General features: G+C 53.3%; 4 protein-coding genes across 5 annotated transcripts; 2 read left to right on the top strand and 2 right to left on the bottom strand.

The window, feature by feature from the left end:
• Positions 1-39: 39 nt before the first annotated feature.
• On the top strand, positions 40-2607 carry FDX2 (ferredoxin 2). Its single transcript, XM_020994925.2, has 5 exons — positions 40-540; positions 701-761; positions 847-953; positions 1713-1800; positions 2074-2607. Exons 1-5 carry the CDS (start codon positions 132-134, stop codon positions 2228-2230), a joined length of 822 nt encoding a protein of 273 aa, XP_020850584.1. The 5' UTR covers positions 40-131; the 3' UTR covers positions 2231-2607.
• Positions 2608-2694: 87 nt separating this feature from the next.
• ZGLP1 (zinc finger GATA like protein 1) lies at positions 2695-6664 on the top strand. Its single transcript, XM_020994926.2, is given in 6 exon segments — positions 2695-4468; positions 4470-4654; positions 4901-5001; positions 5537-5630; positions 6070-6194; positions 6415-6664. Coding segments are annotated over 6 exon segments (1323 nt in total). The 5' UTR covers positions 2695-3832; the 3' UTR covers positions 6597-6664.
• A 2033-nt stretch (positions 6665-8697) lies between these two features.
• ICAM5 (intercellular adhesion molecule 5) lies at positions 8698-17891 on the bottom strand. 2 transcript variants are annotated; one of them, XM_020995400.2, is made up of 11 exons: positions 16151-17891; positions 15339-15608; positions 14683-15003; positions 14102-14398; positions 13741-13995; positions 10992-11240; positions 10387-10632; positions 10032-10292; positions 9702-9941; positions 9327-9593; positions 8698-9170 (listed from the first exon to the last, which is right to left on the bottom strand). In XM_020995400.2, the coding sequence occupies exons 1-11, from the start codon at positions 16515-16517 to the stop codon at positions 8902-8904; spliced, it is 3042 nt and encodes a 1013-aa protein (XP_020851059.1). In that variant the 5' UTR covers positions 16518-17891; the 3' UTR covers positions 8698-8901. The 2 variants fall into 2 exon arrangements, with proteins under 2 accessions (XP_020851059.1, XP_020851060.1); XM_020995401.2 differs by lacking the exon at positions 10387-10632 and having other exon boundaries at positions 16151-17888.
• Positions 17892-18206: 315 nt separating this feature from the next.
• ICAM4 (intercellular adhesion molecule 4 (Landsteiner-Wiener blood group)) lies at positions 18207-20871 on the bottom strand. The gene is given in 5 exon segments (XM_020995032.2): positions 18207-19012; positions 19286-19600; positions 19812-19967; positions 19970-20077; positions 20676-20871. Coding segments are annotated over 5 exon segments (801 nt in total). The 5' UTR covers positions 20743-20871; the 3' UTR covers positions 18207-18857.
• Between the last annotated feature and the right edge of the window lie 2026 nt (positions 20872-22897).

Here is a 22897-nt window from a genome sequence, read left to right as displayed (position 1 = left end):
AGCTAGCAGTATTTTACCCATGGAGTCTTAATTCTTGGAATCCCCCCCACCTTACATAACTAGGGTCTTCTCAGGCCCATCGAAGGGGCCCAGGGCCCCAGCCCTATTCTCACATCACTTTGTTGAATTAAATGGAGTTGTACATGGTAAACGCTTTAATAATGTTCATTGAATGGCAGCGGCGGTCAAAGACTGAATCTGAAGTCAGCATGACCTCTCTGCCTTCGGGCAAGAGGGCAGGAAAAGAGAAACCCCGGCTTCGACGTACGGTAGCCACTTGGGTCCTCCAGCCTGCGCGGCTATTCCGAGAATTACAGTTTCCCCGTGAGGCTCGGTGGTTGATTGCGCAGGCGCCTGGGGCCTTGCTGGGTCACGTGGAAAATATCATGGCCGCCTCCATGGCGGGGAGGAGCGTGAGAGCCGGGGCGTTGATACGGGAGGCCGGTGGCAGTCTGTGGCCGTGCCTGGGGCCCTGCAGACCTTACCCGAGGAGAGCTGTCGCACCGTCACCGGTCAGGCCCCGGGACTTCCGGAGCACAGGTGCTTAGGGGAGGGGATGGGGCTCCTCCCCTCCCGGTAACGTGCCGACCGTGGAGGGGTGGGGGGGAAGGGTTCTGAGCGGACTTAACCCCTTCGCCCCCGGGACCCCCCCTCCCCCTATGGGCTGTGCTCTGCTCTCAAGGTGCTCCCTGTTTTCCAGGCCCTTGCCCCACAGAGGAGGAAAAGCAGCAGCCGGACACGGAGCCTCCCTCCGGGGACTTGTGAGTAAGACCTGCACGGGGGAGGAAGGGGAGAGGCGGGAGCCGTGGCCCGTCCTTTCCGTGACTACCCCCACCCCTCCCCTAGGGTGAACGTGGTGTTCGTGGACCGCTCGGGGAAGCGGATCCCCGCTTGTGGGCGAGTGGGCGAGGACGTGCTGCGCTTGGCCCAGCGGCACGGTGTCGATTTGGAGGGTAAGCGGGCTCCCCAGGACCGTCCGGAGCTGGGGGAAAACAGGTCCGCGGTCTAGGAGTCATCGAATGTCAGAGCTGGAGGGAACCATAGCCGTCTGCCAGTCCGACACTCCCACTTTACTGCATTTTGTGTGGCTGGGTGTGCTTTTAGTTTGGATTTTATTTTATTACTTTGAAAATTTTTTATTGCTAGCTTGTTTTTACATCACAGTCATTTAGGGAAACACTCCTCTTCATCTCCCATTTGAATCCTTTCTTGTTAACAGTTAAAACAAAAACATCTGATACAGTGACTTTCCCTGGCAGTGTATACGACATTTCGCCCCAGTGGCCATCCATCTCTGCTAGGATCAGGAAAGGCATTGCAGAGAGGAAAGCACTTGTTTGAAGTCACCCAAAGGTGCCAGTTACAGTCGTAGAGCAACGCCTGAAATCCCTTTTGCTAATCAATCCAGGGAATTTCTTCTTATTATACTGGAATTAGGAAAGGAGCTGGAGACTGGCCATTCCAGGCTTTTCCTGTTTTTGGTTGGGGGCACTTTCTCCTGCTCCTTAGGATATAACCTAGAGAGATTAGCCTTGCTCCCTGTATCCTCCCTATATCTATGGATTTTTTTTTTCCTGTTGTACTTTTACTAAGCCACTGACCCCACTGCCTACCCTCTTCCTGGCTTGTTTTTACCCAACTTGTTTTGAGGAGGAGGAGGTGAAGAAGGTGGTGGGGCTTAGGTCCCCCGCATATGCCCTTTCCTTCCACAGGAGCCTGTGAGGCCTCCCTGGCCTGTTCTACCTGCCATGTCTATGTGAGTGAAGAGCATTTGGCTGTTTTGCCACCACCTGAAGAAAGGTAAGGGTTGGGGAGCGGAGAATGGCAGAGGCTGCCTTGGGACTGAGGCTTCCTGGGATCCCTGGTTCAAGAGGCTTGAGCCAGAATCGGATGATGCAGCACAGTAACCAGTGGCCACAGGTGTCATCCAGGCAGCAAGGGGAAGAAAGAGGCAGGTGGGTGGCTCAGGTCTTGTCCAGGGCCCTGGGCTGCCTGAGATGGGGGTTAGGGGTAGAATCTAATCTGCTCCCCAAACTTGCTGGCTCCTTTATTGACCACCACGTCTTTGGGCAGGGAGGACGACATGCTGGACATGGCCCCACAGCTGCAAGAGAACTCAAGGCTGGGCTGCCAGATCATCTTGACAAAGGAACTTGAGGGTGCCCAGTTCACTTTGCCGAAAATTACTCGAAACTTCTATGTGGATGGCCATGTCCCCAAGCCCCATTGACAGGGAGGAGCAGCCAAGGGGGGAGGCACCTTCAGCTGCTGGACACATGTGCCTCTTCCTCAGGGCTTGGTAGCTGACTGACTTGAGCATGGGACTCACTTAATGGACATACAGCCCATCTCTTGCCCTACTCTTCTCAGGGCCTAGCCCTGTGGACCAAAGCTGGCCAGATTGTGGACACCTTATACCGGACCAGAGGGGGCTCAGAAGAGAGGCCATGGAGAAGTCTCCCTTTTCTTGGGAGGAATCTACACTTGTGCTTTAGATGAAAAGGTCCCTCTCTTGCTTTAGCCTTGGCAGGGGAGGATGTGGGGCTCCTGGGCCCCCAAACTGGGGGTGTCTGTTAGAGCCACAATAAAAACACTTTGTTCACCAGAGTCTGTGGAACCTCTTTGGAACAGGGAGGGACCTCAGGAAGTTTCTCTCATAATTCTACCACCACCACCCTGACAAACAGGATAAATCTAAATTTATAAAGACAAAGGATTTTTAATTGAAAGAACCTTAGAGAAAATGGTCCAACAGGAAGCAGAAAGGAGAGGACTTAGCTAGTCAGATTCACACATGCAAGCAGAAGAGGCAAAATTGAAATCTAGGTCTTCTGTCTGGCCCAGGGTCAGCCCTGGGAAAATGGGACTCACAAGTCCAGGGTGTTCACCCTGTTGACTTGGCTCCTCCAGTTGGATGAATTGTGCGGTTTTCTAGCAGATGAAGTGGGGATATAAGTTAATGTTTACATAAAGCATTGAGATTTACAAAGTGATTTACGTATAATATGTTATTTAATCCCCACATCAACCCTGTAAGTTCCATGATATTGTTATCCCCATTTTACAGATGGGAAAAGAGGCGAATCCTAGACTCCAGGCCAGCACGCTATCTGATGAGCTGCCTCTGGGTGGCTGATAAATATATGGACCTGAGGCAGCTATGTGGTACAGTGTATAAAGCTCTGGGCTTGGAGTTATGAGGACCTGAGTTCAAATTTGACCTTAGACACTTGATACTAGCGGTGTGACCTTGGGCAAGTCACTTAACCCCATGACCTCACCAATAAATAAATAGATGAATATGTGGACCTGACTGAGGAAAATGGAATCTAGATATGGAAAACTGAGGCTCAGGGAATGGGATTACTTGCCCCAAGTCAATCAGTTATTTAGGAGCAAAGCCAGGACTAAAGTCCAAGGCTCCCAGAGGTCAGTTCTTCCAAGTCTGGGAAAGTCGAATGAGAATAAACTGCAAGATACCTGATCCAATCCCCTCCCCTCCTTTTATAAGAAACTGGTTTGTAGAAGTCGCGTCTTGCCCAATGGTCACACAAGTGAGGGTGGGATCAGAAGAAATATAGTATATAACGACTAGCTTAAGCCAGGAATATCGAGGCACCTATATATATGCAAGGGGAGAGCTAAGTATCTGCCCAGGGCTACACTGGACAGGCAGCACGGCCCCTAAGCCAAAGGTTTTGGACACTCAGGAAGGGGTGGGGCCTTCGCAGTGACCACGCCCTCCTCAGCTGCAGCCAATTTTCTCCTGGAAGGGGGCGGGGGCAGGGGCCAGAAGAGCCAGAGGTCTGGGGTGGGGTCTCCAGCTCTAGCCATGGAGGGGGAGCCCACCCCGGATTTTTCTGTCCTTCGGGAACTGCTGGCCCCGCCCTGCCTGGAGCCAGAGCCAGAGCTCGAGGGGGTGCACCCTCTGCCTCACCCCACTCCCTGCGCAGGCTCCTTAATCCTGCCCCAAGAAAACGAGAGCCCTGGAGACAGCAGGTGTATAAGGGCTCAGACCTTCCCCGCCCCCCCCCCCACATTCCCCTCAGGGACTGGGCCCAGCCGGAGTAGCTCTCCCGTCAGGGATCCTTGGGGTCACCCCGGGGACATCCCCTGGGTTCACGCAGGGTCAGCCAGAGGCCACTCCCTAGGGGCCTCGGATCAGTCTGTGGGCCCTGGGGGAGGGCAGCTAATCCCATTGCCTGCTCCCCCTAGGTCTCCTTGGTTGGCCCTCCCAGCTGCAGCGACCGGCCTGCGCTTTCTCCAGGAGACTGCTGAGCGGCTCGGGCAGGCTCCTGTCCCACAAGCCTCCCGAGCTGAGCCCTGGCTGCAGCCACCACTGACCCCCAGGGCCTTGGCCCCCCCTGACAGTCCCTGGGGGTCCAGGAGCTTGGGATGCTGTGGACTCACTGGCCCTCATCAGCCTTCAGTGTCACAGACTGAGCCCCCCAAGGGCCAGGAAACAGGTGGGGCTGGGAGTGGGACTGGGTAGGGGTCCTGGCCTCCAGGCCCTGGCAGGCAGGACCCTCCGCAAACAGCCCCACCCCCAACGGGGAGCCGAGGGTCTGGAGCCAGGATTCCAGGGTGTTGTGCTGAGGATGCACCTGAAGCCTGATCAGGAAGGGCACCAGCTGCTAATCACTGCCCAGTTCAGGTATTGAGCTGGGACATCCAGGACCCTCTTCCTCATATATCTTGCCCCAGAGGCTGTGTTCCCCTGCCTGAGACACTTGGGAACAGCAGAGTGGGGATAGGCTGGCTTGGTTGGGGCAAAAGGTAGGAAGGTGGAAAGCTGAGGGAAGGAGTAATTCAGGGGTCTCTTCTTATGCATAAGGCTGGGAGCTTTTGGGAACACAGCAATGATGGTCAAGGCCTAATCCTCTTCCAATTCCCTTTACAGTTCAGCCTGTGGTTCCCGGAACTTGGAGGCCTCACCTAGTCCCATGGGGGCCTTGCCCAGTCCCATGGGGGCAGCCACATCAAACCATCAGGGTCCCTCAGGTATGTGAGGGAACCAGTCCGTTTCTTGCCCACCTCTGGGTGGGAGGCTTCTCGGCAGCTGGAAGCTAAAATTTTGCTGTGCTATCCAGTTCCTGACTGTCTGCCATCCCTCTCTCTCTCTTCCTCCCTACCAAGTCTGTCTTTTCCCCATCACCAAGGCTGCCTCTTCTTCTCTCTCAGTGTTGACCACTTGGGTTAAGACTTCTGGACCATGGGGCAGCTAGGTGGTGCAGTGGACAGAGCACCAGCCCTGGATTCAGGAGGACCTGAGTTCAAATCCAGCCTCAGGCACATAACACTAGCTGTGTGATCCTGAGCAAATCACTTAACCCCATTGCCTAGCCAAAAAGAAAAACAAAAAACAAAAAAACCCCAAAGACTCCTGGACCTTGTGGGGAGGGCTAGACCATGAGTCCTAGATGCCCATTTCTGTCTGGGGAATACTAACCAGGCCCAAAGGCACCGTTAAGCTTAGAGAGGGTCTGACCAGGTGGCTGTTTCCTCCTTCACCCCTACCACACTTCTGACCTTCCAGGGAGTCGATGCTGTGCCTCCTGCCGAACCCAGAGGACCCCACTGTGGCGGGATGCAGAGGATGGGACCCCACTGTGTAATGCATGTGGTATCAGGTACATGCTGGGCAAGAGCAAAGGACCTGAGCCAGGCTTTGGAGCTCTGAGTTGGCCCAGGGATCAGGAAGGAAGCTTTATCCCGCTTGGGATAGGAATGCAGCTGTCCAAGCATCCTTCCTTCCTTTCAAGGTCCTTGGAGAGTCCGGAGGGAACTCGGTGACAGCTTCTTAGCTTCTGACATCAGGGTGAGGTGGCACAGTGGATAGAGTGCTGGCCCTGGAGTCAGGATGACTGAAGTTCAAATCCAGCCTTGGACACTTACTAGCTGTGTGACCCTGGGCAAATCACCATCTGCTTTAGTTTCCTCATCTGTAAAACAGGGCTAATAATAGCACCTGCTTCCCCGGGTTGTTGTGAGGATGAGATATTTGCTTTGGAAACTTTGAAAGAGCTACATAAATGCTTCTTACTACTACCACCTACTGCCCTCACACAGGTACAAAAAGTATGGAATTCGCTGCCCTACGTGTTGGACTGTACCTAGGAAGAGCATCTGCCCACTTGGACATTGTACCCGTTGCGGGGGTTGGCTCTGTACCCCACAAGGCCCTGGCAAGAAAGGTGAGGAACTTCCCCTTCCCCAGGCCCTGGCATTGGTCTGGGCCCTCCTGAGTTTACTCATCCTGTCCCTTTCCCTACATACCTATCCTTAGCCCCATTGACCCCCACCCACATTCTGAGGAACTTTTGCTGAAGAGGAATGAGGGAGGATTCACGGGACTGGAAGGCAGGGGGGAGGACACCATATCTGTCATATTTATGACTCTTCTTTCCCTCCAAGGGACTGACAGCCATGACTCCAGTGTCCGGCCCCGGGTGCCCCGGCTCCATGGGGAGAAGGAAAAGAGCTTCCCCAGAGAAGCTGCAATGAGATCAAGAGAGGCAGCAGGGATCCCCACAGGCCTGGGGCATAGCCCTGATGAAATGTGGATTCCTGTCCCAGTGGGAAGGCCGGAGCAGTGACTTCAGTCATGCCCTCCCCCACACTCATCCAAAGAAAAAATCAGAAATAAAATAGATCTGTTCATGCAGAGGAAGACTACTGTGTCTGATTGAGTGGGAGGAGGCGACCCTACTAACCTTGGCCCTTACTGACTGTCTTCTGACCCTTCCTCTCAGATGCTCCCTGACACAATTTGCCCTGTGCTTTTCTTTGGGGAGGGGGAGGAAGGGGCACACATGGCCATTTTCTTTCTTTTCAGGGAAGTTCTTGCTAGAGCATCAGAACCCATCAGGGAACTTGCTGGCCTTAACAAGGATGTTTCTGTCTGAGAATTGGTTGGGGTGGGAGGAGCAGGGGAAGCTGGAGGAAGGGGTACAGAAAATGAGGAGAGGGAAAAAGCATCAGCTACTGGCATGTACGTGTGTGGTTACTGCCTCCTCCATGCAGACATGCTAAGAGTCACCCCAACTCTGAAACTGTGTCCTTCTGCAGGGATCTCATGCCCTGACCTGGGGGTGGGAGTAGGGGTAGGGGGTAGGGGTGGGGTGAACTGAGGCTCTAGCAGATGGGAATAGCTGGTTCAGAGGCCGGGTTTTACTCTGCCCCAGCTGCACACACTCCGAGCCCATCATGTCCTGTTCATACTCTCCTTCCCCTACCAGGAGTCAATCATATCTAGAGACTGAGGATCACAGAAATGAAAGTTGTTGGACATAAACTTAAGTCCCTCAGGACTGGGAAGGTCAGTGATGTTAAGGCAGAGTTTAAGGCTGAGGTTCTTTGTCTGAGAATCCAGAGGCCCCTGTCTAGACACATGCGGGACAAGATGACTCAGCTGCTGACCCCACTCTGCACCTCAGTTTACTTATCTATGATATGGGGAAAGTGACCCCAAGGGATCTTTTATCAGAGCCCTAGAGGGGGAGGGAAAAGAAAGGGTAAGGGGAGAAAAGCTTCCCCATCTCCACCCTTCAGGCGTTGAGACTTCTCTGCATTTTGTTCTCAGGACGTTAGTGAGCTTCTCAGGCAGAGTAAACCGAGGTAAACCTTAGAATCCTGGCCACTTAGTCTAGCTTACCCATCTACTCTCTGTTGTGATTTGACTTTGTCTTCCACTGTCCAAAGATGCTTCTCTAAACCTGGGCTGGGTTTCTAGGAGAGATTCCAACTTCCTTCTGTCCAGGTGGGAGTGGTGGTGGGAGGTCCCTCTGGAGATTTGAGGACAGATGAGGAGGCTCTTCTGGCCTCCCTAGGACCTCCCCTTGGCCCTCCGAGCTATCAGGGTTGGAGTTGGGGGAGAAGGAATCCTGCCTTGGCCAGAACTGCCTGCTAGGGTTACTCCCTCCCCTTCTCACTCACACCCAGTGCAGAGGAAACCGAGGAGCAGCAGCTTAGGTCTGGCCGGAAGAGATAGCATGAAGGAGACAGCCTGGCCCCAGGAAGGCTGGGGTTGGTACTGGTGCTCACAGTCTGTGCACCCTCAGATCCTGAGGCCAGGACTGGGAAGGATTACCAGGCTGGGAGCAAACCACTGAGCAGATGCTTTTTCCATTGGCCAGAGTAGGGTAGCTTCCACCTCCATTCTGGAATAGAGGAAGACCCTCTGGAGCTCTCCCAGTCCAAGGGTCTAGTGTCAAAGTTCCTTAAATAAAGACCCATATTGAGGAGGGAGTAGGGAAAAAGGCATGGTGAGAAAACACCAAGACATGAAGAGATCGGGAAACAGAAAGAGAAATGGAGACTTACAGAGATACAGAATCCTAGAATAAAATGCTGGAGCTAAAGAAATCCCACAGTTCAATCAGTTTAATCTCCTCATTTTAGGGACGGGGAGCCCCATGCCAGAGAGGTGGAATAATGGACGTGGCCCAGATCATATGGCAAATCAGTGGCAAAGTTGGGCCAAACACTCGGGGTTCTTCCCCTCACCCCACCCGCGCTATCCCCTGCCTGTGCTTCTTTCCACCTGGCTGCCTTGGAAACCCAGAGACAAATACAGAAATAGAAACAGACTCACACAAAGAGATAGACATAGAAACAAACTTCCCCATAGAAAAAGATGGACAGAGAAGGAGGCAGAAAGGGAAGGGGGTGGGGAGAGGGAGGGCAAGAGACAGCTGACAGAGTCAATTATAAAAAGTTTATTAAGGGATAGAAAACTCGGGGCAGTAGTTGAAGGGCTCCTGGGGATCCTGGATCACAGCTGCCTTGGCACTCGGGCTCCATAAATAAATACATCAATTAATAAAGACATGTCAGGGAGGGGCTGCTTACCCATCTGGGCATAAGGGTGTGGGAAGTCCTGCTCCTGGGGGGTGGGGGGGCTCACGTGGCAGTTAGTTGGATGGAATACACCTCCTCTGCTCCTCCTGCCTCAGTCTCAGCCCCAGCCCCAGCACCGCTTCCACCCCCAGCCCCGGTCCCAGCCCCACTCCCATTCAAGCACACAGCTTCCCCAGAGCTCTCAGCCTCCTGCACGTTGTACTCTCCTTTCTTACAGGCTGTGGACTGGAGGTAATAGGTGAGGCCACCCAGGCTGGCCAGCAGCAAGGCCCCTCCGGCCACCCCGCCCACGACAATCCACAGCCAGGGCCCTGTGGACAGCCAGGGATGAGATCCTTCGGACTGTGGGCCAGCCCCCAGTGACCCTTCACACCCACAGGAGAGCTAGGCCATAGGCTGCTGAATAGCTAACCCAAAGCCTTCTCCCTTATGGACCGCTACCCCCTCTGCCCAAGGCCTAGCCTTACCAGCCACGTGCACGGTGATCTGAAGGGCATGGCTTCCGTGGGTGTTGGTCGCAGCACACTCATACACACCTCCGTGGCTGCCCAGGGCACCAGCCACACTGAGAGTGCTGTTGTTGCCCGAGAGACCAATGTTGGGGGCTCCTGGGGGCGTTCGCCAGCTGTATTGGGCTGGGGGGGATCCTTCAGCACGACAAGTCAGGGTAAAGTTCCCCCCAGGCTTCACACTGCCTGGGGGCATGGCCACCAGCTCTGCTACCAAGGGCCTGTCTGGGGGTGGAGAAGCCTGTTATCCCCAGAATCAGACAGAATCCTGTCCCCTAGGGAGCCCTGCCCTCTTCTCCCTGCCCTGAATCTTTTCTAGGACTGGCCACTTACACTCTACCCCAATGGTGACCATCCTGGTGTCTGATCCATGGCTGTTGGTGGCTACACAGTGGAAGATCCCAGCATCTGCCCTGGAAACACTGGGCTTCTCTGGCCGCTCCGGCCCTTCCCGGGAGCACTGGACCCTTGGAGTGGGGTTGCCCTGGGCTCTGCAGGTCAGTGCCGGTGCTTGTGTCCCCTCCAGCCATGTCTGGTGGCTTGGGCAGCTGGCCTCATCCATTTCTGGTGGGGCTAGAGGGCAGCAAGGTTAACTTGTCAGTAACAGGGGCCAGATGTACTGATAAGGGCCCCTACACCCTGAGCCCTGGGTCCCCAACTTACACTCGGCACTGATGGTGACTGTCTTGCTGGCTGACCCATGCATGTTGGTTGCATTGCAGTAGTAGAGCCCAGGAGAAGGGTCATGCCCCAAGCGAGAGCCCAGGTGAGGAAAAAGCAGCTCCTCATGGCTCCGGTTCCCTGCCCTTACACATAGCACCACAGGCTCTGGGTTCCCATCAGCCTCACAGGAGAACTGGTGGTCAGACCCCTTGACCCAGGTCCAAGCACCAGGGCAGTCAACCTCCCCAAAACTTGGTGCATCTGCCATAGGTACAAGACAACCATCAGGCACTGCAGGGCACCAGGCTGCCCTCTGCCCCTGGCCCTTACCAATCTCCTTTCCCTCTCCACTCACACTCAACAGTGACGGACACATTTGTGGAGGCTGAGCCTCGAGGATTTGTAGCCACACAATGGTAAGTGCCTGCATGTTCCCGGGTGACTTGAAGTTGCCCCACAGGAAGCCAGGCCCTGGGCCCAGTGGGGATGCAGCTCACAGTGGGTGGTGGGACCCCAAGAGCCTGACAGGTCAGCACCTCCTCTGTACCCTCAAGCCATGTGCGTCTCTCTGGGCAACCTAATTGATCCAGGACTGGCCCATCTGGTAGCAGAGGGGGATGGTATTGGTGGGGGTAAGGGGACAGGAGGCAAGACACCCACCATACTTATTTGTTGTCAAGTGGGGGCTTCAATTGGTAGGATGCAGTCATTGGAGAGTGAGAGCAGTGTTTAAAAACAAAGAAAAGAACATGAATAAAATGTTTTTCTAAAAATAGAAGGGGCCCCAGCCCTGCTATTCTGCTGGTCACTGCTCCATCCCAACTGGACAATACCCTGGCACTGCTGGGTATTCCCCCTTGACCTTTTCCCCATAATCTCCACCACCCATTCTTGGATGGGAGGGCCCTCCCTCCAATGGGGCTGAGCCAGGGTGGGTGTGGTGGCCCCACTGTCACTCACACTCCACCATCACCATCACATCCTTTGTTGTTTGGCCCACTGTGTTGGAAGCTGTGCATTGGTAGGTGCCCGCGTGATCCCGGCTGATGGGCAGCGGCAGGCCCAGCGGGATGGCTGGCCCCCCCTCTGGCCGGATACATTCCACAACTGGGGGTGGATTCCCTGGAGCCCAGCACTGCAGGGTGGATTCCATCCCCTCCAACCATGTCCAGTTCCCAGGACAGCCTGCCTCATCCAGTCTTGGCCCATCTGGAGTGAAAGAGGGGAGTTCCCTGTTGACTGTGCCCCCAAACCTCAGGGCTGAATCCCCAAATGGGTCTGAGTTTCAGCTCTATCAAAAGGGCCTTGTGGCTAGGCAAATAAGGAAGAAAATCAACACAAAGTGGTAAGTCAGAGATAAAGCAAAAGTAAAAGAACACGGAGTTTTAGTCTGAATTTCTTGTTTTACCCTCAATTTACAGATGCCCGGAGGGTGAAATTATTTGATCCAAGATCACATGAGTAAAGATCTGGGGCAGGGGTGGGATAGAATCAGAGCTCAGATATCAAAAGTGGGGCAGTTAGGAGTAGAGGTTTTTCCTTTCCTTGGTTCTCATAGACTTTGACCTCTCTGGAGCTTCTGACATTAATTTTAGGAAGGGACGATGACAAACTGGAAAACACCCAGAATAGTAAAGAGCCCAAGATGAGAATTACTTAAAAGAATTCAATATAGCCCAGAGAGAAGACTTGGTAGGGATATGGTAGCTCACCAACTATTTCAAGGGTTGTCAAGTGGAAAAAGAAACTTGTAAGTCAGACGGACACATTTCGGCTTGATGTGGGGAATCATTTCCTAACTGGTTCTCCAAAAGTGGAATGGACTGCCTGAGTAGATTTCCTCCCCCCAACCCCATCCCACCCCCCTACTGGAGCTCTTTCTTCAAAAAAAGTTGGATTAGCCACTTGTACCACTGTGGGTTACACTCAGTGGATGGCCTCTGAGGTCCCTTCCAACTCTGAGATTCTAGGACACTTATCCGACCATTTTTCTTTAGTCCCCTTTGCTTAGCATACTCCCTAAGTAACTCTACACTCTTTTGGTGAGCTCATTCATTCCCCTGGATTCAGTGATTAGCTCTACTCAGCTAATTCCCCTCTATACTCAATCCTCATCTCTCTCCTGAATGCCAGTCCTTCATGGTCTTGTGGCGGTTGTGCATCTCTATTGCCAGTACCATTAACATACCACACTTGACCTATCCAGTGTGGCCTCGTGGACAGAGTGCTGCACTTTTCCTTTGCAGGATCTGGGTTTAATTCCTCCCTCTAACACTTACTGGTTGTGTGAACTATGGACGAGTCATTTAACCTTTCTCACTGTCAGTTATGAATAAGAATACCTGTAGTAACTGGTCTCCGTCAGACTCAAATGAAATAACGTATGAAAAGCATTTGCAACTCTGAAATACTACAAAAATGAAAGTAGTTGTTTTTGCCCCAAACCCCTCCCTCCTTCAAACCTCCATCCTTTCAGTCACACTGGCTGGTTAATTCGAAGTCATGCTTGACTCTTCCCCTCTTCCTCTCACATCTAACCAATTGCCAAGTCTTGGCAGATTCCAACTGTATGACACCCTCCCCATCTGTTCTTTTCTTTGAATCTATAGGGCCATCGTTTGATACCATCCCTTATTACCACAACAATAATAAGTAGCATTAATATAGAGCTTTAAAGTTTGCAAAGCACTTTACAAATCCTATCTCATTTGAGCCTCACAAAAACACTGGGAGGTAGGTGCTATTTTGCAGATGAGGAAACTCAAGTAGATAGAGGTTCAGTGACTTGCCCAGGGCGAGACACAGCTAAGTAAGAATCTGAAGCCAAACTGAAGCTCAGGTTTTCCTGACTCAAGCTTCAACTCTTTAGCCATTGCGCCATCAAGCTGTGATAGTGTCCTAACTAGTCTCTTTGACCAGGACATCAAGGGGTCCTTCCAACTCTTCTAGTCTGTGTTTCTGTGATGTCATCTGCCTGCTCCTTATTGTCTCCAATAACTCATTCTGGCAATTAGGATCCTCCCCAGTCAGGCACTTCCCTATGTTACAGTCCTCCCCTTCACGATCCCTGCATTCCATACAAACCGGACCACAAACTATTCCCTGACTTTGACATCGAACCTCTGGACTTTTAACCAAACTGTTCCCCTTCTTGGAATGTACTTCCTTCTCATCTCACCTTCCTTTCCTCCTTTTTTTTTCAGGGCTCTGATTATCTTGTTTCTCCTTTATGCCTGTGCTGCCTTCCTTGATCTCCCAGTTAAGGGGAATTCCTCCTCAAATTATCTCCCATTAGTTTATTGGCATGGAGGCCCTTTTCCCACAGAAAGAATATATGTCCCTTTAGGTCAAGGACTCTTTCATTTTGGTTTGCATCCCAGGGCTTTTTACATTGAGTGTTTGGCTGGAGATAAGATTGTCCGGGCTCTGTTCATGTCACAGAACTTGCCTAGAGAAGCTTTGACCCTTGTTTTTGGGCCCAGGTCCAAAACCCTTCTTCCTCTTTGTCTGTTTTGTAATAAGTACATTTCTGCTCAAAATGCCTTATGAGTTGCTGTGGTTGCTAGCTGGTGAGCTGATTCAATTACATTAGGAAGGAGCCAGATTGGGATGTTAGTAAAAGCCTGTAGGATTGTTGATGGGTGGTTGCCCTAAACCATCAGAGGCAGGGAACGGGGGGGGGGGGGGGGGGGGGGATAGGTGCACTCACACAGAACCTGTAGCTCCAGGCTTTGGTTCCTACGAAGGATCTCTCCTTTCACCTCCAGGAGAGCTTCACAGGTGAACATCCGCTCATCGTCTTCTTCACTAGCAGTCAGGGTGAGCCAGGCTGGCTCCCCAGGGGGAGGTTCAGGAGCCCCATCCAGCCGCACCTGGGCACCTGGACGTGCCTCACAGGTCACGTTCACAAAGGTCCCCTCCCTGACACTGGGTTCACTGACCTTGAGGTTGGGCTGAGGAAAGCCTGGAGGAAGGGGAGCCATAGCCCATGAGCCCAAGCTCCTAGCTTCCCTCCTCAGCTTCCCACTTCAGCCACCCAGCTGGGCCAGCCCCACCCGTCACCTCCTTACTATAGACTGTCAGGTTTTCTTGGGCCTTTCGATCCTGTCCCCCCAGGGTCACAGTGCAGGTTAGCTCCTGCTCGCCCTCGCCCTCAACCTCTTCCTCTTTCACAGTGAGAGTAGCAGCAGCCCTCAGTTTGTCCCCATCCAGGACAACCTGGGGGCTCAGCATCTGGCCCCCTAGAGCCAGTTGTACCCGGGCTTCCTCAGCTGGGAACAGCTTGTCCATCTCACAGCTCACCAGCTGCTCCGAGCCGACTTCCAGGAGCCTGGGGAATGCTAGGCTAGGGGGCCCTGGGGCCAAGGCTGTGAGGACAGGAAGAAATAGAGGAGAGCTAGGCTAGTGGAAGAGGAAGGTGTGTGGACCCTGCTCTTTTGACAGAGCTGGGGGTCCAGGGTCAAAGGGAAAAATGGGATTGGACAGGTGGAGAGGTTGGTGCATTTTTTCAGGGGGTGAGTACAGACAAACTTAGTATCATCAAGACTCAGGAATCTTGCCAGGCCCTTCCTAGGGCCAGCAGCTCCTTATTCCTACCTGGCAGGAGTGCAAGGGCAGGGGTCAGAAGCTTTTCCCACAACTTCCCACTTACCAAATGTGTGGAGCTCCTGTGGGGTGGAGCTGTTCTGAAGGAGCCCCAGTCCGTGGGGCCTAAGATCCAGCTCAGCAAGGCAAGAGAAGTTGGCTCTGTGGTCTTCCTTTCGGGCAGTGGCCGTGAACGTGGCCATAGCGCCCCTTGCCCTTGGCGATTCTCCCGGGAACCTCCGCCTGCTCAGTTCCTGGGCTCCCCGAAGCAGAGTGACAGAAAGGCTCCCCCGGGGTCCAGCTCCTGGGACCCTGCAGCTTAGAGTGAAGTTCTCACCCACAGGTAACCAGGCAGGTAGGGGCTCCAATTCCACTCGGTCTGGTCGTTCTGTGGGCACAGGGGCGTAAGGAGTGGGAATGGAGGGGGAGAGGGAATCGAAAGAGATGTGTGATGGAGAGGAGAAAGGCGCAAAAAGAGCCTGGCGAAGGGTTGGAAGAAGGAGAAGGATGCAGAGTGGGAATGGAGAAGGGCATGAGAACACGGGAGATAGAGAGGAATAGGGAGGATGGGGAACGCCCGACAAGAAAGGGGGCTAAGGTGTGGAGAGTTACGCCGAAGTGAAGATGGGTGCGGGGAAAATGGAGAGGAGGGTGGAATCGACGGGGAGCGAATTGGGGAGGGGATTGCAGAGGGTCCCCTTCACCCCTTCCACCGTCACTCACGGTAGGTGAGGATCGTCCCACGCGCCTGAAGAGTCCGGCGGGCGCAGCGGAAGAAGCAGATAGGATGGGCTTCAGGCTCACGGATATCCACTAGCTGGCGGGCAAGCCAGCGCAGACCCCTCTGCGTTCCGTTCCTTCTAAGCGAGGTCTCCAGCCCTCCCAGCTCAGGTCGCGGACAGTTGGTGCTACAGTTCAGCCACAGCGAGCCCCCTCGCTCCACTAGTGCCGACCTGGGCTGCAGGTCTGCCCAGTACGGCTCCTGCGCCGCCCCTACGAGGAGACCAGGTTACCCTCCGGGATGTACCGGTCCGGGACCAGAGGAGGCTGGCTTTCTAAAAGCCAACCAAGTCAGCGATCCCTTTCCCTCCTCAGTGATCCCAGGAATTCCTCTCCCCCAATTCTAATCATTCGCCAGTGGGGACGCGCAGTCTCCCAGGGACCGAACAGAACCCCAGGCCCAGGATTACTGATATTCCTATGCCTTCTGAGACCCCTGGAAGTGGTCCTTCAGTAGTGTCAGGAGCTTCGGGACTTGGTAAAAATGAAGGGAACGTCGGAGATTCTTGGCCTCTAAGCCGCGTGTCGCGGGGGCGGGCGGGAGCGCGCACGGCCCCGGGGTGGGGGATGGAGAGGGTTTGGGGGCCTAAACTGAGTGGGCTATCATTCGCTTCTTTCCTGCTGGCTGAGGTTGTAAGGGTGACACTGAGACGTATAGCAGGCTAGTACTCCACGGGGAATCAGCTGCTTCTCCAAGTCGGGGATCCCTATCCCATGTCCAGGTGTTGCAGGCGTGGGATAAGGGTGACTCTTACCTGAGAGAGCGAGCAGCCCTAGGCAGAGGGACCCCACAAGGGCGAGCAGTGCCCGGAGCAGCAGCAGCTGGGAGAAGGTCATTGCCGGCGGAGCCGGAGCGCAGAGAAGCGGAGATAGAGGGGATGAGGAAGAGGACGAGAGGGAGAAACGGAGAGGACGCCTTGGCTCGGTTCGGCGCGGCGGGGCGGGGCAGGGTGTGGAGGAGGCCAAGTTGCGCTTGGGGATTGGTTTAACGTTGGTAACTTGGTATCCAAGGAGGAGGAGGAGGCAGAGGCAGAGGCGGCTGAAAGGAGAGGAGATGGAGAGGAAAGAAGAGGAGAGAGGAGAGGAGAGGAGCAAGAGAGCAGGATCGAGGTTTAGAAGCATAAAGAAACAAGAAACGAGAGACCCCTAGGCAACTGGAGCATCCTTGGCTCAGGGTTATCATATCACCAGCGCTTACCACAGTCTTGCACATAGTAGGTGCGTAATAAATGCTTGTTGAATTGAATTAAATTGAGCCACGGGAACCTTTTCAGCAGCCCTGTGCGGTTGGAGATTAGGGCTGATTTTCTCGTTCCTCCCACCCACCCCCACCAATCCTCACTAGCTCGGAGCCTAGTCGACACAGCACCAGAACAGCCACTGGGCCTCTAAGTCCAGGCGCATGGGGGCGGGAAGTAGGTGTGAACTGCGACGCCTCAGCTGAGCGTTTCTGGAACCTACACGCGTCAGCTCAGTCCCGCCCGCGGGGAGGAGACTACTATAATCTCCCAGGGCTCGGTAGAAGAAAGGACGTGGCTTGGATTCCACCAGAGCTTTAGTTCTGGAAACTAGACTCGACTGGGGAACGCATAGACGAAAGTGGTGTTAACCTCAGATTCCCTTCCCCAGCTGTTAAGGCACAAGAAGTCTTTATGAAGCCCCGCCTCCATCCAGGCCACGGCTGCACTACGAGGGGGGGGAGCAGAGCTGTGCGAACGATCCATTGGGGACAGACCTGGAGAGGTTCGAACCTAGGAACCTCGGCAGGCCCGTTGCAGACGACAACTTCTCCAATGCTGAGGCAGGGCGGTGGGGGTGCGGGGTGAGGGCGGTGGGGGAGGAGGTCAGGAGAAGTCTAGGGAGCAGAATTTCTTGGTGAGCCTACTCTCTCCTGTCTTTGGGATCCCAGATGTCGGGTGCGCTTCCCTTCCCATTTCCCAGCTCCACCCTTCACCGAAGAGTGGCTTCTCACGATCATACTCCCTTAGGAGAGTCAAGGACCGTTGTTCTCAGCGCCCCCGCGCTCGAAAGCACGAAGAGGAGGGTGGGAGACAGAGCCCAGTTGCCTCTGGAGACAGCCGTGTGTGTGTGTGTGTGTGTGTGTGTGTGTGTGTGTGCGCGCGCGCGCGCGCGCGTGTGCGTGTGTGTACCGGAGTGTGCACGAGCGCATGTGTACAGTGCGCATCATGTCAGTGGGAATCTAAATTAGGGGCTTTTCGTTACAGCGTCCGTATCTACTACGTGTGAGGGGGACAGGTGTCTCTGTGTAGGCCTTCTTGTGTTCGAGAGCCGAAAATTGGTCTTCCTGAGCAGAACCCTGAGCTCTGTACACTAGGGAACCAACGCGTTGTGGACCTACCTGGGCTCTAGCTAGGCGCAGCACTCTGCTCTGTCCTCACCTAGCCCCTCCGCGCAAACCATAGGGCTTGTGGGTTGGTAAACGGACCAATCAGGGCTACCCCGCCCGCGGGAGCGGAGCCAATTGGGTCCCAGGGTCTGGTTGGTAAGCCGAAGGCCCACTGAACCGCTAGCCCCCCATGTGGCCTCAGTCCCTCCCCACTGGACTCCGCCTTCCCCGCCTGCTGCTTCTACTGCTTCGCTTCGATAAGGCGCCGGCTGTGGGGGATGGGGGAGGGGGAAGAGAATTGCCCAGCTGTGGGGGCCAGGTGGGGAGAAGCCACAGTGGCACCCGTCTGGGGTTCTCTTCTTGAGGGCCCTCCCGCTCTGGCGCTTCTAGGCGCAAGAATTGAAGTACTGTCTTGGCCCCCCCACTCCAGTCTTCCCATTCCCAACCTGGGGTGATTGGGGCTCTTGAGGCAGAACTGGGCTTATTCAGACCCCTGGGACTTCTGGTCTAAACGGGGACCGGAAGCTGTTGGTCTAGAGTCTGCCTTGTGAAAGGTGTGGGGGTGACGCATAAGGCAGCGGACTGTGGTCTGGGACTCCGCCAGTGCGTTAGGGTAGGGGGGAAAAGGGCGGAGAAAGGAGGCGAGGTGACATCTCAATCATTCCTATAGTCTTTAAGGTTTAAGACGAACTTTACTCACAATAACCCTGTGAGGTAGGGATTATTCTCATTTTTTAGGAGGAAAAACTAAGGCTCAGTAATTTTCCCAAGGTCACCCAGCTAGCAAGTAGATTTGGACCCGTGTCCTCAGACTCCGATAGTAGTCTTTCCTCTCTGCCAGGTTTGTCAGCCGAATTCCTTGCTGCTTGAAGTGCCCCAAAGCGTGGAGCCCAGGACTGTTCCTAGGCTGGAGTTTGGAGCCCTGAAGAGTCGCTCTGTTTCCCTAAACTTAAGCTAGTACTGGTTGCTAGCTTGAGGGGAGGGGAGGAGGGTGGAAGGAGGGGCATCCTTCTCAGCTTGTTAGGAGGCCAGTAGGGTCGAAGGCACTATGAGGGGCTTGGCTTCCTGCCTTGGTTGGTCCAGCCACTTCTTGCTGTCGGACACACTAATGTCCCTCACACCTTCTCTTCCGAAGTTCCACCAGAGGGGGACAAGGCTTCTGACTGCAGCTGCCCCCTAGACTGCAAGAGGAACACACCTAAAATAAGGAGCAGGAGCCCAGCCAGGGCTGCTAAAGCAACCCAGGCTACCACCTGAGACATCGGGTTCTCTGCAGAAAAAAGGGAGGAAGGGCAGAGAGATGAGGTCAGGGGTTACTCACCTCTGCCCTTTCAGGCTCTTCTGAGTCCCTGAAGCCTCCTTCTCTTTCCCAAGGTCTCATTTTCCTCTCCAGTACCTTCCTGTCCTTTTCCACCTGGCCTCCCCCTTCCCCACATTGATGGGGGCAGTGGGAAACGAGTCTCCTCCATAATCCCAACAATCAGGACTCCCCTAGATAAGAAATCACCCCAATGTTTCCCGCTTCTGCCTGTGTGGCCCTCACCTCGGAAGTGTAGCCTCACTGGTTTGGAGCTTCGAATGACCAGGAAGCCATCAAGGTTAAGCACTGCGCGGCAGGACAGGAGCTGCCCCATGTCTTGGAGGCGTGGCTGGAGCTTGGAGGTCCAGGTCACATTGGCTGACTCAAGGAGGTAGCCTGACCTAGCTAAGCTAACAGAACACAGGTCTCTGCCTTCGAGGCTCAGCATCATAGTTAGCTTCTCCAGAGGGAAGACAAAGGACGCGTGACAGTGAAACTTGTATTCAGTGCCCACATCTATGAGGGGTGGCTGTTCCAAGACCACAGTCTGTGGGGGGCCTGGGAGAAGGGAGAGGGAGGATGGAGGTCACCCGCCTCATCTCCAACCCCTGGAGCCCTAGACCTCCCTTGGGCCTAGCCAGTCACAGCCCATGACCACCTAGGGTGCTCCAGGGTCCCAAGCCTAGAGTCCCCAATTCCTCTCATTTGTCCCTGTCTCTCTGAGATCCAGGGCCCTGAATCAAAATGAAGATTCACCCCTTCCACTCACTGTAGGCCTTGATTGTGGCAGTGGCCTCCTGGGTTTCTCCAGCACAGGTAAAGAAGCATCGGGCTGCTGAATCCCAGGCCCTCACATCCAGTACCTGGAAAGCAGCCCATCCTGGTCCTGTCACTTTTTTGCCCTGAGTCAGTGAAGTGATCAACCCGAGGCTTCAGGCTGGATACAGCTTGTGCTGCAGTTGATCCAAACAGAGCTGCCAAGAGGTATGCTCACCTCTCGTGGCAAGACTCGAACCCAGAAAGGCCCATGGACCTCTGTGGAGGGAGTGATGAAGAGGGTCAGCTTTCTGAGATCCCTTGTTCCTGAACTTTCTCTCCCTTATTCCCATCATTCCAAACTAACCTTGGCATTTGATAAGGCCAGATAGGAACTCAGAAATGCTCTGGGGTCCCTAGCAAAGAAGGCACTGAAGGAAGTCCTTTAAGAAGTGAGGGTAGGCAGAAGGAGGAACAGACCCTTAGAATACCCCTAGCCTTATCCCCACCAGGCCAGATATACAAAGAGGAACAGAACACCTCCAGTGGGAGGTGAGAAGAAGAGATAAATACAGAGGTGGAGTTTGGTGATGAGGGCTACCAGGCTCTCATCCCCACCTCACCTTACACACACATTCTCTCCCCACAACAGCCAGCCCAAGCCATTTTTTTCCAGGAGCTCTGGGAAAGAAGTTAGAGAGTGAAGGCTCCTAGTACAATCTCCCATCTTTCCACCCCAGCTTCTGTGCCTAGAGGACTGCTGGAGAAGTATGCACAGAAGGTGTCTGCTAAAGCTCTAGCTCAGACTCTGGTTCCTGGCCTTCTGGTCCCACCATGTCCTATCCAGGCACCACTGACCACCCCTTCCATTTCTCACCTTGGCCACCACCAGTGGCTACCAGCAGCAGCAGGATTAGTAAGGCAAGAGAAGAGGATGCCCTCATGGCAAGTATCCTAGAACTGAGGGGCCTCTCCCAAGGCACAGAGATAAGGTCATAGATGCCCCACCCTGTCCCTTGGAGGGCCTCTATGTTAGGGGCCAAGAGGAGGGATCAGAGTCACCCTCTCCCCCACCCCCTGACAGAGTTTGTCTGAAGGGGGTGCATCTAGATATAGCCTTCCTCCAACCCCTTTCCCTGGCTATTGAGCCAGATGAACCAGAGTAGAGTCCCTGGAGTTCTATGTGGAGGCAAGTATGTAAGTGGATCTGTGGAAATGTGACAGAAGGTAGGGAGGCGGTGGTGGTGGAGGTATGTGTGTGTGTGTGTGTGTGTGTGTGTGTGTGTTGTGTGTGTGTGTGTGAACGTTTGAATGTGTGCTGGAGTGAAAGCTGGTCTTCCTTTTAAAAGAGGAGATAGTAAAGAGGCTTGAGGAATGCCTCACCTCTCTCCAAGTTATAATAAAATAAAATTAAATATTTGCTTAAAAAAAAAAGGTGTCAGTATGAAAACCAAGAAGAGGAAGGACCAGAAGAGGTAGAATTCAGGAAATTGAAGCAGCAAAGAAGAGAGGAAAGGACCACTGAATATATTGGAGGTAAGTCATAGATATGGCATTCTTCCCAAAATGGGGCCAGGAAGCAGTCACTTGTCCTCCGAGGGACATGATAGGTATTTCATGTGCCATCAGGTGAGAGATCAGAATGGAGTGTCAGAGGAAGAAGAGGTCATGTCCAACTAACTTCATCACCTTTTTCAGCCAGGTTACTAGATCAGTGGAATTATCAGAGGGCTACTGTAGACATACAGTTTTAGCAGAGCATTTTGACAAAGTCATGATATTTTCGTGGATGAAAAAAAAAGAGAGATTTAGGCTAGGCTGGAGGTTCTCAGGCTTTCTCAGTTCACTGCACCCACTCTTAGTGTCTCAGGAATTTTTCTTTTTCCTTTTTTTGGCTAGGCAATGGGGTTAAGTGACTTGCCGAGGGTCACACAGCTAGTAAGTGTTATGTGTCTGAAACTGGATTTGAACTCAGGTCCACCTGAATCGAGGGCCCGTGTTCTATCTACTTCACCACCTAGCTGGCCCAGGAACTTTTCTATAGCACCCCTAGGCAACCCCCCCCCCGAAATTAACAGTTCTATTTATTAAAGTCAAAAATTTTAAATATACTATACTTGTGAGTTTACTCCAGCACTAAGCCACACAGTTTGGAAATGTAGAGTTGAGTAGTCTTAAAATTAAGTGGATTTAGAGCTAGCTGAATGGCCTGACCCAGAAGTCAGTGATTAATGGCTTCATGCCTATTCAGAAGTGTTCTTTAGCAAAGAACCTCAGGGTTCTGCATTTGGACTGGCCGGTGCTATTTAGCATTTTTATCTGTGACTTGGATAAAGGCTTTTATTTAAGTTTAAGCCTGCTCATCACTTTTGCACAAGAAACAGCTACAGTAATAGCTGAGACACTGGATGAAAGAAGATTCCAAAAAAGGTCTTGACAGGTTAGAACATCCCAGCAAAATCTAATAAGATAACACTGAAAGTCTTGGACTCAACTCGGGGGTGAGACTCATGTTGTCCTTTGACATATCAGGCTATGTGTACAGCATCGTGTTCATTTCTGGGCTCTTCATTATAGGAAACACATTTGCAAACCAGCCATGTGGCTTTTTTGTTTGTTTTTGAGACAGGGTCTCCCAATTTCCCCTGGCCTAGAAATGCAGTAGCCACTCATGGCCCTGCATGGAAACATCAACCTATTCTATTTCCAACCTGGGGAAGTTCACTCTTCTTGGTGGGCCTCTACTCTCAGGATTACCATTGAGGGTGCTGGACTTCATTCATTTATTTATTTTAGACCTGCTGCAGTTCAAAACTCCACCAGCCCCATCCTCTTCTAGTGGCAGGGATTACGGGCATGGGACACCATGCCTAGCAAGAATTGGTTTTTAAGAACTGGGAATGTTCAATTTGAAGAAGAGAAGGTGGGGGAGGGGGACTAATAGGTGATTTCAATTAATTAAAGAGTATCAAGTGATCAGGAATGTTCTGCTTGTCCCAGAGGGTAGAACAAGGAGAAATAATAAAAATCAGAGAAAGGCTGATGAGCTCAATGTCAGAAAGAAGTACTTAAGGAGAGCTATCCCATAGTGGAGTAGAC

Source organism: Phascolarctos cinereus, unplaced genomic scaffold, assembly GCF_003287225.1.
Source record: "Phascolarctos cinereus isolate Bilbo 61053 unplaced genomic scaffold, phaCin_HiC Scaffold_4;HRSCAF=312, whole genome shotgun sequence".
Classification (NCBI taxonomy): Eukaryota; Metazoa; Chordata; class Mammalia; order Diprotodontia; family Phascolarctidae; genus Phascolarctos; species Phascolarctos cinereus.
Note: the sequence above shows the minus strand (reverse complement) of the source record. Positions and strands in the feature narration are given on the sequence as shown.